Source organism: Vigna umbellata, chromosome 1, assembly GCF_029865625.1.
Source record: "Vigna umbellata cultivar VRB3 chromosome 1, Vumbellata_1.0, whole genome shotgun sequence".
Lineage (NCBI taxonomy): Eukaryota > Viridiplantae > Streptophyta > Magnoliopsida > Fabales > Fabaceae > Vigna > Vigna umbellata.
In genome coordinates, this window is record NC_142165.1 from 41,145,913 (window position 1) to 41,163,860 (window position 17,948).

Below are 17,948 nucleotides of genomic sequence, written 5' to 3' on the forward strand. Positions count from 1 at the left end.
TTTGTAACACATATTTCTTCAACCTGATTGTCGATATCTTTCTTTAGAGGTTTGTGTTTAAGAAAGCCAGTTTCACAATTTTAAAGAGTTGAACATAATATTATTTTGTTTTTTAAGTTTTTTTTAAATTCTTCCTTTTTAATCATTTAATCATTGAATCATATCGAATTTTTAAAAAATATTCTATGAGACTTGATTTTGTATTTTTACCAATATGTTGATAATTAGAGATTTATAGTCGAAAATTATTTTTGAATTTTTAAGAGAAATTTGAATATTATTATTTTTTATTTATATTTTCACGATAAAGCTTTGTTTTCTACTATCAAGTTAGATATTTAGTGTAAAATCTATCATGTGTACTATAAAATGATATAATTAATATAATATTATCTACTAATTTAAATTATTGTTACAAAAATTACACGTATCGAAATACATTTAATCAATACCTAGTCAACACGGCAACAATACTTGGCTAAAAATCTCAAATAACGTCTCTAATTATTTGTTTTTGGTATGCAAATCTGTTTATTTACCTCTAACTAATTTTCGTTAGATTAAAATATTTTTTATTAAAATAATTGATTAATTATTTCTGGTAGGATATATTTTATTAGCTATGGTTTTTATGCACAAATTTTAAGTTTAAAACTCTATTTAAGAAATGGAGTTGATATCGACGAAGTCCTCTTAATAATTTTATTAAAGTGTAAAAATGCAGTTTAATAAAATAAATAAACATGAGTTTCCATCAGAGAGACCTTCGAGTAAACTCCAACGTCCATTCCTTGTAATGCACCAACCTACCAACATCAATGGCACGCTTTTAAATAACCATTTTTGTCATTGTCATATAAATTTCCTCTCACCTTCTCCAATCTATCATATATAATCTTTATCAATCCTTTTATTGGTGTTTGTTTAACTGGTGTTGATAATTGAAATTTTTAGTGGTCAATAAAATAATTTTTATCATAACTTATGCGAAGTACAACAAATAGTAGTAAATGAGATTTTTCATATGCGTAAACTATGCCTAAGAAGTAAATAATTAATTTAATATTTTTTATTTTATTAGTAAACTAAAACCAGCTTTTAAATTGTCAGTTTTTGTATTCTTGCCAACATATATAATAATCAAAATCACTTATATGAAATCTTATTTCTTTTTTTAAGGAAACTTGTTGAATCATTATGATAATAAACTATATTAGTCTTCAATTCTTTAAACTGGAAATTATTAGTAAGAACACAAAAAATTACTTAACAAATTTAAAATTTCATCGTAACGTTTCAACCCGAGTATCGTTCGCAAATGATCACTTTTAAAAATTAAGGTAATGTAGCAAATTTTGAAAGAAAAAGAGATGGAAATATCAACCTATGAAGTAATTATAGTTTTTTTGTTTATCGTTAAAATACAAATTCTCATAAATATTGATTAAAATAGCATATGTAATAAATATATTTTTTTAATTCATGCATTATAATAACGAATTTTCATGTAAAAGATGTGTAGTATAATAGAAAAATAGAACATTAATTAACAAACATCTTTAAACTCTAGCTTTGAGTTTATTACGTTTTTCTCTCTTCTCTCGTTTCTTCTCTTTCTTTGTTCATTCTCTCATAGTAATTGTGTCCCACTCGTTATCTCAATCATTGGTGGCATTATTTATATTTTTTTTGGGAAAAACTTCATTTATTGTCTCGTCCAATATCATACACGATCATCTGAAGAATATATATATATATATATATATATATATATATATATATTATGTATTTTGTATATAATTACTTGCACTGTTTTAATTATCGTTTATTCATTGATAAATAAAAATAAAATTAAAATAAATTATCGTGTATAGCATACTTTGTTTATAATGATTGATTTTTTTTTTAACGTAGAGTAATGATGTATTATGCTAAAGATACAAATAGGTTTATAATTGTTAAATATGGCTGTGGAGATTTGTCGCGGTTGTATTCTAAACCATATATAATATTCCGTTTAAACATTTTCATCCCATTAATAAACATAAATTTTAAATTAATTGTTATAAAAAAAGAATAAATAATGATAATGAGATAATAATAAGAACAACACACTTGCACATCACTGACTCCTTTAAATAGCTCCTACCCCCTCTCCCATTGCATACCAAAACACATTCTAATCATTCAAATCTCTCTCTCTCTCTCTATCTCTCTCTCTCTCTCTCTCTCTCTCTCTCTCTCTCTAACTCCCTTAAGCATTTAGACATAAAAAGAAGAAAAAAAAACACAAAAGAGAGTGAGAAAATGGAAATTGAGGGAAGCACGCAGGTGGTGGCGAAGAAGGTATGGGACATCATACGTGTGATGTTCTTCATGTTGAGGAAGGGCATAGCGAAGAGCAAAATAATGGCGGAGTTCCATCTCATGCTGAAGCGTGGGAAGAAAGCCTTGGTGAACAACCTCATGCTCAACCACCACTACATCATGGCCTCTTTCACCTGCCGCTCCAACCACAACCACGCCACCTTCATCTCCCCACGCGACTACGAGTTCAGCTGCAGCAACAGCCCCGCCATCCCCTTCCACGCCGTCAAACGCACCCACAAAAACCACCGCTTCTCCAAACCCTCCCAACACCACGACGTTTCCACCCTCTCCGCCGTTCAGAAGGTTCTCGAAATCCTCAACAACGACGCCAACAACTCACCCTTCCCCGCCTTCGGAAAAAGCCCCGTTGGCAAACAACTCAGAGTCACCGACTCACCCTTCCCTCTCAAAGACGACGGGGATAGCCAAGTCGACGTCGCAGCCGAAGAATTCATTAAGAAGTTCTACAAAGATCTCAACTTGCAGAAAAAAATGGCATATCTTGAGTCCCCATATCATACTTCCTGGAGCAGATGAACAATATTGCATTTTTCAAAACAACAACCTTTGTCATCTCGCACGAACAAAACCTTCCGCATATTTTTGGCTGCTACATCATGAGAGTTACATGATCAGATTGATCATTTGCACGGTGACATGGATGGCATGTGACGTGACTTTGTTGCTTTCGTTCGATGCAGCAGCTTTGCTTTTTTGGATGGGTTCTTGGGAGATGATTGTCCTGATGCTTATTTTGTGTTTTTGCATATACTGTCTTGTTTCGGTTCACTACACTATACTACACTGTATATTAGTGTTTTGGAACTATGTTTTTCTTTCTTCCCAGTATTTGGGGTTTGAGAATGTTGGTGACAGTACCAGTGTAATGTAAGAAAAGAATGAAAGGAAAATAAAATTAAAAAAAAAAGAAAAAAGAAAAGAGATGTTATGTGTTTGTTTGTGAAATTCTTTGTGCGTGTCTTCCTCCAGTGGTTTGGAATTTCCCAGTCCCCAATAAAGGAATGCACCTACTGCAACTTTGCACAATAATAAATTAAAGTGGGAAATCAATGCAGCTATTGGTTATGTGACCAGAAATTTAATTTACAGCTTTTTCGAGTTTGGTGAGTTGGAAATTGGCTTTATTAGAGCCTTTATGTCTCTCTTGTCCCTCAATTGCTCTATCATTCTAAATTTCTCCTTTTTCATAACCTGCTTCTGTATATGCTATTACTTGTTACATTATTTGTCGGATAATTATAAAAGATATTTTTTTACACTCTCAATACCCATAAATATTCACATATATATTTTTAAATATACATTTCAAATCTTAAATAATTTTTTTTAAAATTAGATTTTCAAAATCTAAATTTATATAAAAATTAATTTTAAGTAATAATTTAAATTAAATTACTCACTAAAATATTAATAAAAATAAAAATAAAATTTTCTAAAAATCAAATCAAAAGAGTTACACTTAAATATGCATTTCAAATATGTAATCTTTTCTAAAAATAATTTTAATTCATATATCTAAATACAAAAACAAAAATATATGAAATCTAGTTTTAAATAATCAAATCAATGTTTTTTTACTAATGATTTTATTTTATAACTTTATTTTTTTTATAAAAAATTACTAACAATTATTAATTGATAGTTGATATCCAAGGATCAGACACCATGAATCATGATATCATAATATTGTAAATTCCATCAACAAACATATAATTATATATCCATACTCGTAAATACTAATTAAATATTCATCATAAATTTTAACCATATTACATATATATATATATATTATCATGTACTAATTTTTTATTTTTCATTCCTAATTAAAACTTCATTATCAAATTATAGAAAAAATTAAATGACAGGTATAAAAATCAAGTCATCGTGTTAAACAGTGAAGTTTAATTATTTTACTTTGTTTTTGTAGTGTATGGTCATACGGTCACATAGAGGGACGAACCGGTCGAATAGGTTGAGATCAATATCACCACGCGTCATGCAACCAAGATAAATAAATGTTGTTTATTAACCGATCGCATGATCATGGAAGATGAGAGACCCAATGGACAATCTCCACAACAACTACCCCTAAACATCACTACATCACTTCTTATTAATATTACTGGTAATAACTACTTAGTGGGTAATAGGCCGTAATTGTACCGTGATTAGGATTTCACTAATTACAAACCCATTTATTGTGAATTTGAGATTTTATTGTGATCCTCATAAGATTAATCACTAACTTGAGTGTCAAGATATCTTTGAATCAGGATTTTAACTAATAAAACTACCTAAACTGACTTGGAATAAAGTATGAATGAATATTTTGTAAAAATGCTAGATCCTATACCCAAAATAACATTATAAGTTTAAAATATCAATGACACGGCTAAAAAGTGTTAGAAAGGATTAGTATTCATTAATTAATGTAGTAATATATTTTTAAAGTATCAATCATTGAGATTGCGTTTTTCTTTATAAACTCAAGTTATTCTAAAATATAAGATTCATATTATATGAGTTTAAAATTTTTTTAATTTTTTTTCTTTTCTAAAAGTGTTATAAAATTCACACTCAGATAATTTTGTCTTTATAATTTAATTTTTCAAATTTAAATTTTTTTTTATGATCCAAAATCTTATTAAAAATTTAATAGCTTAAAATAATTTCATTTTAACATAGATATATTTCTAACAAGCTGTCCTGTAAAAGAATTTTATATTGAAAATGTTATTGTATTAAAAATGGTTACTTCTGAACATATAAATATAGACTAGTTTCATTATTTCGATATTAGGTTTTATATATCATGTTAATATTGTGGAGTATTTATTGACTTTATCTATAATAATTACTTCTTCTTTTTACAGAAAAACATAACTAATAACTTTTTATTGAATTTTCCTTTCCAACTACAATACTCGAATTTGAACTATTATGTAAAAGATCGAGTTTATTAGTACTTGAATTAAGAACTTAGTAGTATTTTTTATATTAATGTAAGTATGGGATATCCAATTTCTTAAAATATTAGGAGGAAGAATTCTATCTATCTAATTTGAAAAACATTGTCTCAATGATTGTATATAAAAATCATTATTTGAACTTTTTTTTATTATGATTTGAATGTACTTTGGAGTTATCACGTATGATAAAAATAATGAGTTATTTAATTGAAAGGCGTGTCTTTGTAACACCACTACACTTTATTATTTAGTTTTGCTGGGTTGGCACTTGTCGTCGTGTGCCATCATCTGAATCTCAAAAAAACCCCTTTGCCAAAAGATAAACAAAATCGTTGAATCTCAACATTTGGGATCCGTATCTTCGTTTCCATTTTTTTTCTTATCAATGTCAAAAATATTATCTTCTACAAAAATAGTGGCTCTTAATTTTTGTTCATTTGAATAGATTTGGAGAAGAGTAATTGAGAAGATTTAAAAGGATTTGAAGATAAATTTTTATTATTTATTTGAGTGGATTTGGTAAGTGAGTGTAGATTTAAAAGTAAAATTTGCAAGAATTAGTGTAGAATTTGATTGATATGAAAGATTAAAAAAATTTGATCTCCAAATCCACTCAAATAAACAACAAAAAAATTTATCTTCAAATCCTCTCAAATCCCTTCAATTACTCTCCTCCAAATTTATTCAAGTGAACAAAGCTTTAATGTTGGCAAGATAAAACTCTCAACTTTAAAGTATTTTCTTAATGAACTTTTTGATTTATGGATCAAGATAACTCTGTTTTTACATAAGGTTTTCTAATCCTAAAACTTAAGTTAAAGTTCTATTTTCAATTTGTTCTCATAGTTTGATTGAATTACGATTGAATTAGAATGTTATTTGCAGAAAATACTTCGATATTAAAGTCAATGTTTGTATAATAATAAATGTATTTATAATTACAAACTAAATGATGATTCAATTTATGGTTAATATAATTATTTTTAGTAATACTTTGTAATTCAATGGATCAGTTGATCGACTAACTTATATATGACAATAAACTAGTTGATCATTTTGTTTGTGGAGGATTGGACGATGATAATGTATACAAATTATATTATTATTAACAAAAACGATTGTATGGTTTTTTTAAATTTAAAAACATTTAGATGATCAGATTATTTGGATCAAAGTCAATTCAATCTAATTAAATTTATTATTGTATATATTAAGCACTGGTATTTTAGGTTTAACATACCCAATTACAGCTTGAAAGAAGAAATTGTTTTGGAAAAATGATGTGATTGAAAAGTGTGATTCTGTGATAGTAATGGGCATACAATACATGTGGGTCAGTGGTATTATTTGAGGGAACTTTAGTTAGTGTGTGGATTAGTTTGTCTATTTCTTCCCAAAGCAGTGGCTATGGCAAACATCGGAGCCAATTTGTCAAACACAAAATAAAGTACATGCTGCTTTAGGGATCACTAAGGACCCAAAAGACCATTGTTGCTTAGTTAGGTAATACACAGATAAAACCCACTTTCATTTTTCCTCTATGCCCATTTTTTTATTAATATATTCACTACAAGATTAGATATGTTCAATAATTACCTAATAACATATTACATGATAAATTTTAAATGATTAATTTAATCTAATGAGATTTAGACTCATTTATATATTACAAATTTGTATCATTTCAAATCAATATAAAATTTAAAATTAAATATATACATTTGAATAATTAAATGAGGGGAGTGCGAAGCACCTTCGGTTGAAGGCAAGTTGGTTGAAGCTACGACCACAACACCACCACCAGCGAAGATGCACAACAACCACAGAGTGAAGAAGAAAGTGGCTGAAAAAGTTAATATTGAATAACAAAGGTTATTATTGGAGTTTCACATAATGATTGGGTGTAGGAAGAAATTTGAGGGGTGCAGGAAGCAATTCTCGAAAACAAACCACGGACAATATTGTTTCAGCAGCCCAATTGTGGCCCACGTCCATATTGCATAGAGATAATAACAGAGCAAAACCAATCACATTGATTCAGCCCCAAAATTAAAGCAAATCATAAACTATGTTTCAAATTACCCAAAACAACACCAACGAAGTTCGACGCAGATCCGAGAAGCCTCGCAGAAGATGATAACTGATTATAAAATCTTTAGTAGGAAGGAGAAGTAGAAATAAAAGGAATACTTGATAATTATGTAAAATATGTCATGCAAATGTTTTCATTTGTTTAAAGATATCTCTATAGTTATGGTAAAAATTCTTATAAAAAATATTTATTTTATTATTATACCATCAACATTTTGTATTTATGTTGATTATTTATCATTTTGCATCAATTATTGAACTATTTTAAACATGTAATATTCACATTAAATTAATATAGATCCATTATGTTTATAATTGATGTGGAATATCTTCATGAGCTAGAGATAGGCCCCATGTGAAATATGTCACATTTTAATGACTATAATGAGCACAGAATATGTCACCTTTTACAAAAAAAATTGATTACAACAAATATAAACTGTAATTATTTTAATACTATATTATTTAAGCGTTTCTCCATGTAGATAAACAAATGAAACTAAACAATGTACTTTATGTGTATTAATCTTTAACCAAAATTATATTAAAACTAAACGTACTTACCACACATATATTCACCTCATTTAAGTCAATACTAAAAGTTCAAACACATACATTTTAACTTAATAAATCCTAAAAAAATACATAAAAGTTAGTAGTATTTAAATAAAGAAAAAAAAACTTTGCCACACTTGTGACAAATTTATTCAATTGTGTGATGTGGGTACTGGTGAGCCCTATGCATTTTTTTTAACATATATAATAGATAATAACCTTCTATTAGAAAATTTGAAACTACAAAATAAGTAACTTAAGAAAATTTAAAGTATATTATTACGTTATCTCGACAAACCTTAATATCCACATAAACTGTGGTCTACATTTAATATAATAGTCAGACTAAAAACTCTTTTTTATTGTTTATTCTAGTAATATATAATTTAATCAAATTAATACTTTAAACAAAACTCTTTTTTTATTTTTTATTCTATTAAAATACAATTTAATTAAATTAATACTTTAAAATAAAATAAAAATTATTTATTTCTGAAGAATTAAATACGTTAGAATAAATTCAATGAAAACTGTGTAACAAATGAAGTAAATCATATAAGACATCTTAAATGTTCACTTTAGTTAAAGCGCTCGTAATTTGTAATATTTTGGATGATCGAAAAGATTTTAATTATTTTGTAGTTAAACCATAACTTTACTACAAGTTTAAAATTCACATTCAACGTTTTTGTGTAATGAAAAAAAAAATCCACGATTGTTTTATCTCCTAAAAAATAATGTGAATTAAAGATATATTTATATTGTTAAAGTAGACATTATTAATGATATATTTATATCATTTTTATATCATCTAAAAAATAATGAATATATAATTGTAATACACTTTCAATATGTTTCACCAATTTTGTTGGAGTCTAGTCTTAACTGCAATCATTTTATTTAATATCTTAATGTTTATTTTTTTTATTGACAATGAGTTTATTTTGGTACCACTCCAAAAGGTTTCTTACTAATGGAGGTATCTTATGTTGTTAATTATTTTATCTGAAGTTGAACTTTATTTATACCTAACAAATTATCCTTTTAATGATGAAATATGAATGAAAAATGACCAAAACATCCATATTTTAATGATATCAAATAAGGCAATTTATGACACATGACAACATTAACTTGAATGAAATGTCCTAAATATATATTAAAAAAATATATAAGAAACAAACAATATTCAAATATGTTTAACAAACAAGACACAACATGTACCAAAATAACTACAATCTCACAAACTTTTAACAAAATTTCAAATTCTCATCTATTTCTATCTCTAAGAAACTTCGATAAATTTATTTCAAAAACACCATATAATAGTATCACAAGAAACATGTTACAAAACTTAACATATCTTACAAAAACTTTTCACAAAGTTAATTATCAAAATATAAGTCAAGTAGATTAAACATGTTAAATATTTAACATAAAACATATCAATATGATGTGGAATTGTCTAATAATTAAGTCACCAAAAACACTCTTTAGAAATTTTCACACATAATATTAATAATTAATGTGTACATGTTCAATGTTGTACTATTAACACTAATAAATATTTAATAAAGGTAAAACATGTAATTCACAAATCTCTTAGACCCATGAATGAGTGGAAATTAGAAAAGTAATAAATAAGTTAATTGAAGAGCTAAAAAAATAATAATCAAAACCATCTCACTAACAACAAATAAAACAACACATCAATAAATTTAAATAAATACTAAAATTTATAAGTTACTCAAAACTTAATTATCCTATTTAAAAATAACCTGTTATCCATACAAAGATATTCAAAACCCACCAAGTTATCTCTATATTCTCCTTAAAAAAAATTCTTACTCCAAAAAGAATAAAATAAATTGTCCAATACTACAAATCTATATCTTTATACAAAGTACTATAGACAAGAATATTCTAACTTTGCGTGTGATGATCAATATACGAGGTCAATAGTTCTCTTTAGTTTTAAAATTCCCACCCTTGTTTCTTTTGGACAAACAACTCTCACCTCGATGAAGCACGTGTTCATAACAGGATTGTTTCCTTCTAATTTGGACACCTTTCTTCAACCATGTTACAAAGCATAACTATAATATAATTAATAATGCGTAGTTCGAAATAAATAAATTGTAACAATTTTCTTAACAGTATCTGATCCCCTTTATCCAACAAGAATACGTGACATCAGACAAAAAGTCTTCCTCAAGCCAATTAATACCACACAGTGCCACGTATTCAACATTGTCATCTAGAAGTTCTATATATCTACTATCGCCGAACAGAGACAAAGCCTTTGTCTTTTTTCTCTCTCACCTCGTATATGATTTCGTTGAACATTGCCAATTTAATGGTAATTAACGACTCTCAACCAGAGATGGTTCCTTTCTTTTTTCGTATTTTACTTGTTTTTTTGGTTAAAATTTGAAAATTTCCAACATGGTCACCATTAGTTAACCATCTGCAAAACGTAGTAAAATTGTAACGATAATGCACAGAAGACGAGACTTGACATGGTTTTTCGAATAGAAAATGAACTGACACATGAACCCCTCTTGCACAGTGTTCCCTTGACTTTCTCTCTTCATAATTGTTGTGTTTGAGATTTAACTTTTATGAAGTAGGGACACGGGTGCTCAAAAAACTTGGGAATTTCTGGCTGGTGTGGCGGTGATAAGAGGAAAATATCAGAGAAAGTTGTGTTGCGTGTGAACTCGAAGGTTCGTCAACATAATAATATCCATAACACTGGTAAAGAAGAAGAGGGAGAAGAGAAGAAAGTGATTGGTAGGAAGATGGAGAGCGTACTGAAGCCACTGAGAGATGGAGAGTCAGTGTTGGACCTCAGCCCCAGATCCACCGTCAGCGGTGGCGTTGAGGATGTCTACGGCGAGGATCGCGCCACCGAGGACCAACTTGTCACCCCATGGACTTTCTCAGTTGCCAGGTCCATCTCACATCACACGCATTTCTCAGTCATTATACTTCTTCATGAGTTCAATTGCATGTGGTGTATCATGGAATTGTGTGTTTTATTTAGCTGATAGCTCTGTGTTTCTTTTCTGCCATTTTGCTTCTTTTATCCCTTACTACTGGGTTGATTTTAGTAACCTCTTTATTTCTATGCACTGTTATTATCATAGAGAAACATACATGGTAAACCAATTAAAACTCATGTTAGAATGGTTTTTAAGATAATTAATGTAACATCGAGAATTTACCCTATACGGTAAGTTGTGATTAGATAGCTGTATAAACATCGTTCCTTTATGAGTGCATGTACTGTTTAATCTTTTAGTAGACTCTGACTCTGAGTATCTATCTGATGTGAATTTGTGGTTTCTGAGTTTTGGAGCAATTTGTTTTACATGCAGTGGTTGGTCTTTGCTAAGGGATCCACAGTACAACAAAGGGCTAGCTTTCAGTGAGAAAGAGAGGGATGCACACTATTTGCGTGGACTTCTACCTCCCACTGTCCTCACTCAGTTACTTCAGGTTTGTGCCTTCTGAAAAGAATTTTATTTAAAATCTATGAGAGTATTATTTTTCTCCCACTCTTTCGTCTCATTATTTCTTTGTACTCTCTACAGGAGAAGAAACTGATGCACAACATCAGGCAATATAAGGTTCCCTTGCAAAAGTACGTGGCCATGATGGAACTTCAGGCAAGAATTTCAAGTCATTATAAATAGATTAAACACCATAAGATTAGTTCCTGTTTAGGTTCTCTTGTTCATTCATGGCGTTTTTGTTCGCATTAGCTGAAAAGAAGGGCAGTATATCATCGCAAATACTGGATATTAATTTCTTTCTTTCATGGTTTCTTTTCTTCTCTTAGTAGTTCTTTGAACTATATCCCTGCAAATACACGATGCCCTTGAATTTTGCAAGAACATAGAAAACGTATCAATGTGGTGAGAACTGAAATATTTTATATAAAATGAGGATACGAAAGCTGAGAAATAACTGACGCAGCGTTTTGTTGTTGCAAACAGGAGAGGAATGAAAGGCTGTTTTACAAACTTCTCATTGACAATGTTGAGGAATTGCTCCCAGTTGTATATACTCCTACTGTTGGTGAGGCTTGCCAGAAATATGGGAGCATATTCAGGCGTCCTCAGGGTCTTTACATTAGTTTGAAAGAAAAGTATAATTCCTCATTTTCCTGCATTAGTATGAAACTTTCAGCCATATTTGGTGCGGGGTTGTGAAGTTGTTGGCCATTTGCAGGGGTAAAGTCCTTGAGGTTTTGAAAAACTGGCCTGAGAGAAATATTCAAGTTATTGTTGTAACTGATGGTGAGCGAATTTTGGGACTTGGGGATCTTGGATGTCAGGTACATATGCAGGGGAATCGAACTACTTAATTTGCACAGAAATTATAGACATGTGAAAGTGGATGAACAGATAACTAATTACGTTGGTTGTGCTTCAGGGGATGGGGATTCCTGTTGGTAAATTGGCTTTGTACACTGCACTAGGAGGAGTTCGTCCTTCAGCTGTAAAGGATTTTCCATTATTTCTTACATGTTACATATGATGTTTGTGTTTTGTCCTCTTAATTTCTTCCTCTCTTCCTTTCATTTGATTTTGTTTTTGTGTTCAGTGTTTGCCTGTCACTATCGATGTGGGGACAAATAATGAGACATTACTGAAGGATGAATTTTACATTGGGCTTAGACAAAAAAGGGCAACTGGGCAGGTTTGTATAAGATAGATGTCTTATAAGAATTATTTTATCATATATTGTTGTACAGTTAATAACTTGTTTTGATCTGAGGCAACTTTAATGGTTTCATGTTAGGAATATTATGACCTTCTGGATGAGTTCATGACTGCTGTGAAGCAAAATTACGGAGAAAAAGTTCTTGTACAGGTCGATACAAATTTTCTATGCATGGTTTATGTGGCTTCTAAACCTTTTCTTCACTTATTATGCCTCATTCTTTCAACTTCAAATGATTTTTTCAGTTTGAAGACTTTGCAAATCACAATGCTTTTGAGTTGCTTGCTAAATATGGTACAACACATCTTGTTTTCAACGACGATATACAGGTAATTTGTCTCGCAAAATCAGGCACTTATTTATGGAATATTGTTAGAATGTTGTAATTGTTAATGTGTTATTTCAGGGGACTGCATCTGTTGTTCTAGCTGGTGTTGTAGCAGCCCTGAAGCTCATTGGTGGGACCTTACCTGAGCACAAATTCCTCTTTCTCGGTGCTGGAGAAGTAAGACCATTTTCTGTTTTGTCTTTTTTTCTGACTTGTTATTTATGCTTCTTTCCATGCTACGGAAGTGGAGAGAAGCAACTAAAGTGATGGATCATTCAATTTTTTTCATCATCTAAATTTCATCTACATTCCGAGGGTGATAATACAAGCCATTAATTACCCATTTTTTTGTTACTTAACAAATCAATTTGTCTAATTCATTGTTTGTACACTTTCAGGCTGGAACTGGTATAGCAGAGTTAATAGCTCTTGAGATGTCGAAGCAGGTGAATCAGTCACTTATTCAGCAACACTGGTTTCTTGAGTTCATTTCAATTCACGAGTGGTGACGTTCTATATGTATTTCTATTTGTTTCTCTGGCAGACTAAGGCACCCATAGAAGAGAGTCGCAAGAAGATATGGCTTGTAGACTCAAAGGTAGTATAGAGCTTGACACTGCTGATTATTTTTTTATTAAATTTTAGTTTTGTACACTTTTCTAAAGCATTTATTTATTTATTTTCATTCTGTTGCAGGGTTTAATTGTTAGTTCCCGGAAGAATTCACTTCAACACTTCAAGAAGCCCTGGGCTCATGAACATGAGCCAGTCAACAGTCTCCTAGAAGCCGTCAAGGTGTTTAATATGTTTGCATATGGTCTTCAAGGGCTATGTCCTTCTTCTTAATTACTGCACATTTCAGGTGATCAAGCCTACAGTTTTGATTGGATCCTCTGGTGTGGGAAAAACATTTACAAAGGAAGTGGTTGAGGCTATGACTTCAAACAATGATGTAAAACCTAATCTCACTCTTGTTGTGGATGAGTAATTAGATATACAATTTTACTTAAGAACTGCACTGCCATGCCAACTTGCAGAAACCTCTCATTTTGGCTCTCTCCAATCCTACCTCACAGTCTGAGTGTACTGCCGAAGAGGCTTACCGGTGGAGTGAGGTAAAGAGACTGATGATCACGTCTTTCTCTGGGCCTGGTTAAGCATTTTTTTTTATGCAAATTATGCCCAACTCTCTTACATTTTTGCAAGAATATTAATGTCTTGTTGTTTTCAAATAAAGGGTCGTGCAATTTTCGCCAGTGGTAGTCCATTTGATCCTGTTGAATACAAGGGCAAAGTTTACGCTTCTGGACAGGTTTTAAAGTCTTCTCCAAATTCATTATTGTTTCTCTATTTTCATTTGTTAAACAGCAGAACATCGCATCTGATGCTTTCCTTGTTATTTCAGGCCAACAATGCTTACATTTTCCCAGGCTTTGGTTTGGGTTTAGTAATCTCAGGAGCTATTCGAGTACATGATGATATGCTTCTAGCAGCTTGTAAGTGAATGTGACAAATTTAAAAAATGATTTTAGATAGTGTAAAATTGAGAATGGAATGATGAACTCATTGACATTCTTGTGAATTGTGCAGCTGAAGCCTTGGCAACACAAGTGAGCGAGGAGAACAACAAAAATGGTTTGATTTACCCACCATTCTCTAATATCAGAAAAATCTCAGCCAATATAGCTGCAAATGTTGCTGCCAAGGCCTACGAACTAGGTGTGTACTCATTCTCTTTGCTCTTTCATCCTCATTTATTTCCTTGTAAACTAAACAACTGTTTCAACTGTTTTTGTAGGCTTGGCCACTCGTCTTCCACGACCTCAGGATCTTGTGAAGTATGCTGAGAGTTGCATGTATACCCCTGTATACCGCAATTATAGGTGATTGAGGACAACTTCTATGGATTCTTGCCTTTTGGTTCTAACAAGGATGTGTTTTGTGTTTGATGTTTTATTGTGCTTTCCTCAAGAGTAAACGATACGCATGAACTTATGTTTTTCTACTACGTAATTCAGCTTGGCTTATTTCAACCCTATGTACCATGTATTACTGCCTTTATCCATGTCAGTTAAACACAATGAAAACTATCACATTCATTTGAGTAAAGGACATCACAATGAAACACGTAACTACTACTGTCAGATAACGCAGAACATTTTAAAGGCACAGAGGATAGAACAAACAAATTCAACTTAAAAAAACCCAGTCAGGAGAGAATTCAAATTCCATATATATGCATAGAAACTATCGTCTTTATTCATTATGAAAACAAGCATAATTGGTTAGAACATTTTACATTTATTCATGTATTTATTAAAATTCTTGACTTATTAACTACTTTTCCTTTTCTCCTCCTATTCATTTATGATAATAATAATAGCAATAAATATTATATTTAAAATTGATAAAAAACCTTATTAATAATAATAAATAATAAAATAACACTACTACTAATTAAAATAATATTAATATTAAAACAATATATAATTTTTCATCTACTTAAATTCAATTTATTATTTGTAATTGATAATTAGCTTTTAGTTCTATAAAATAGGATAATGATACTTTGACAATATTTTTTTGACAACATTTTAACATCATCTACGTGTCATTCTGTGATTGGTCCAAAATTATTCCACAATCAATAATAATAATCATAAACATTAACATGGACCAATCATAGAATGACACGTAGATGATATTAAAATATTGTCAAAAAATATTGTTAAATATATATATATATATATATATATATGTATATATATATATATATATATATATATATATATATATATATCATGCATTTGAACCAAAAAAATATTAATGCCACGTTAAACTATCATTGATTGCATTTATTGATTTTAATATATATAACATTTAATAAATATAACATTTAATGATACTATTAAATTAAATTTATATTTTATTTAATACTTATGTCATTGACTTCATTTAATTAATATCACTCTTAAATATTTAACTCTTACCTAATAAATGTGTTATTTTTACAAAATAAAAGAAATACCCAATACATATATTTTAGAAACCTTTTTCTTCTCTCTCGTTTACTTTATTTATATGCGATATTTTTAACAACTCAAATAAATATTTGAGACAACACTAATACATTAATAAACAAAAGAATTATTTATTTCTTGTAGTAAAATATATATCTAACCAATATAGAAATAGTATTTTTGTTTCAAAGAAATCAAAAGATTTCTGCATATTTAACATCAGACTTATTAAATTAAAGTAGGAGAATAGATGAAGCCAAAACGCTTGACAGCACCAATTTCATATGTATAGAAGAAAAGTTATTAGAAACTGCAGTTTCAAGATTAGAAACCTGTGTAAGATTTGAGGGAGTATATAAAGAGAGAAGTGTGGGGATCAATGATCCCACAAAGCAAAACCTTTCTAATAAAGTAACCCTTCTCTTTCAACCATCTTCTTCTTCTTCAATTATGGGTCGTCGTAAGATTGATATCGCAGAGGTGAAGGATCCCAACAGCAAGCAAGTTACATTCTCCAAGCGCCGCTCAGGTTTGTTCAAAAAGGCATGCGAATTGTCTGTAATGTGCGGTGTAGAACTTGCTATTGTTATGTTCTCTCCTGGGAAAAAGCCTCACTCTTTTGGCCACCCAAGTGTTAATGCTGTTGCAGACAAATTTCTTCGGAAGAAGCGAACGTCAAATGTTGTCGGAGCAAATTATGTACGAGAAAATGACGCACCTAATGAAGTTGATGGCATGGAGAGGTTAAGCCAGCAGTTATTTTCCGTTGAAGTTCACATAAACGAGGAACACAAGAAGGCAACGGAACTTGACAAGAGAGAGAAAGAACAAGAAGCTTCACAAGCCCAAAACAAAGAATTGCAAAATTCACCAGTGCTCCAGCGTATGGTGGAAGATTATGTTGATGCGATCGAGGTCTCAGAGTGTATGTTGCTTCTGGCAAAAGAACCTGTAATTGGAATATCAAATCGTGCAATTACCAAGAGAAGAAGAAGAAGAAGAAGGAATTGATACTCAATACCTTCAAAATTATCTTTGCAGCTCTCAGGTAAATTAGTGTTTCTTGAGAAAATAATATTTCTTGTATATCAAAAAGTAACAAATAAACTCTATATATAATTATTGTGTTCGTGTTGTTATTATTATCAATAATTTTAGTAAGTTTATGGATTTTAATCATATTAAACATCAAGAATTCAAGAATTCTGTCACTTTCAATAAATTCACTTGGTTTAGATTTGTTGAGATCGATTAATATGTTTTTTTTTTCTGAAGAGATCTGCTATGCCTTGAATTAGTAATGGAATAATACAGTATTAATCTTGATATAGAGAATATAATCCAAATCTTATAAAAATATTTGTTGTTAAAGAAGAAGAAGGAAAATTCTGAGATAACTAAGATTTTCTTACTGTGTTATTGCTATCTTTGAGCACTCTTTTGGTAGAGATAAATGTCTATTGAATAATCTTACCAACGCCAGCTCATATTACATTACACTAATTAGGATAGTTATAAATTAAACATTATAAAAATAGAAGTTAATTAATAAAATATTAATTAATAAAACTTTTTAATTAGGATATATAGGTTGGGTTTGATGTCTTCTAAAATTATGATTGTCATGATTGCAGATGTTGTCCGTTAATATAAAATTTGGTAATGGTATATATTTATAATGGACCATAAATAAATTATAAATGAATTTAAAATTATACTTAACCCAAAATTATAAGACATTAAATTTAAAGATTTTTTTTATATATATTATTTATTTTTGTCTAATGTTTACACTTACATTACGATAAATATTATCACGAGAAATTTCTTAACTTGTAATAACAAGTTGATGATACCATGTTC

The 17,948-nt window shown here is 29.9% G+C and overlaps 3 protein-coding genes across 3 annotated transcripts; all 3 read left to right on the plus strand.

The window, feature by feature from the left end:
* The first annotated feature begins 2,170 nt into the window (after window positions 1–2,170).
* On the plus strand, window positions 2,171–3,336 carry LOC124843039 (uncharacterized). Its single transcript, XM_047319660.2, has one exon. It carries the CDS (start codon window positions 2,308–2,310, stop codon window positions 2,905–2,907), a length of 600 nt encoding a protein of 199 aa, XP_047175616.1. The 5' UTR covers window positions 2,171–2,307; the 3' UTR covers window positions 2,908–3,336.
* Window positions 3,337–10,316: 6,980 nt separating this feature from the next.
* LOC148205371 (NADP-dependent malic enzyme-like) lies at window positions 10,317–15,098 on the plus strand. The gene is made up of 20 exons (XM_088103108.1): window positions 10,317–10,365; window positions 10,637–10,959; window positions 11,387–11,507; window positions 11,603–11,677; window positions 12,008–12,159; window positions 12,243–12,348; window positions 12,447–12,512; window positions 12,618–12,713; window positions 12,816–12,887; window positions 12,983–13,066; window positions 13,144–13,242; window positions 13,464–13,511; window positions 13,610–13,663; window positions 13,762–13,860; window positions 13,928–14,017; window positions 14,103–14,180; window positions 14,303–14,377; window positions 14,471–14,561; window positions 14,656–14,784; window positions 14,864–15,098. Exons 1-20 carry the CDS (start codon window positions 10,336–10,338, stop codon window positions 14,950–14,952), a joined length of 1,977 nt encoding a protein of 658 aa, XP_087959234.1. The 5' UTR covers window positions 10,317–10,335; the 3' UTR covers window positions 14,953–15,098.
* Window positions 15,099–16,503: 1,405 nt separating this feature from the next.
* LOC148205372 (agamous-like MADS-box protein AGL29) lies at window positions 16,504–17,096 on the plus strand. The gene has a single exon (XM_088104409.1). The coding sequence runs from the start codon at window positions 16,536–16,538 to the stop codon at window positions 17,094–17,096; it is 561 nt and encodes a 186-aa protein (XP_087960535.1). The 5' UTR covers window positions 16,504–16,535.
* The last annotated feature ends 852 nt before the right edge of the window (window positions 17,097–17,948 follow it).

What these genes read in the sequence shown, in the direction of transcription:
- LOC124843039 (XM_047319660.2), top strand. Translation starts at nt 2,308, where the DNA reads ATGGAAATTGAGGGAAGCACGCAGGTGGTGGCGAAGAAGGTATGGGAC.
- LOC148205371 (XM_088103108.1), top strand. Translation starts at nt 10,336, where the DNA reads ATGATTTCGTTGAACATTGCCAATTTAATG. An exon ending in TTGGGGATCTTGGATGTCAG is followed by an intron (nt 12,349 to 12,446) that starts GTACATATGCAG and finishes GTTGTGCTTCAG; the next exon opens with GGGATGGGGATTCCTGTTGG. An exon ending in TATGGCTTGTAGACTCAAAG is followed by an intron (nt 13,664 to 13,761) that starts GTAGTATAGAGC and finishes ATTCTGTTGCAG; the next exon opens with GGTTTAATTGTTAGTTCCCG.
- LOC148205372 (XM_088104409.1), top strand. Translation starts at nt 16,536, where the DNA reads ATGGGTCGTCGTAAGATTGATATCGCAGAGGTGAAGGATCCCAACAGC.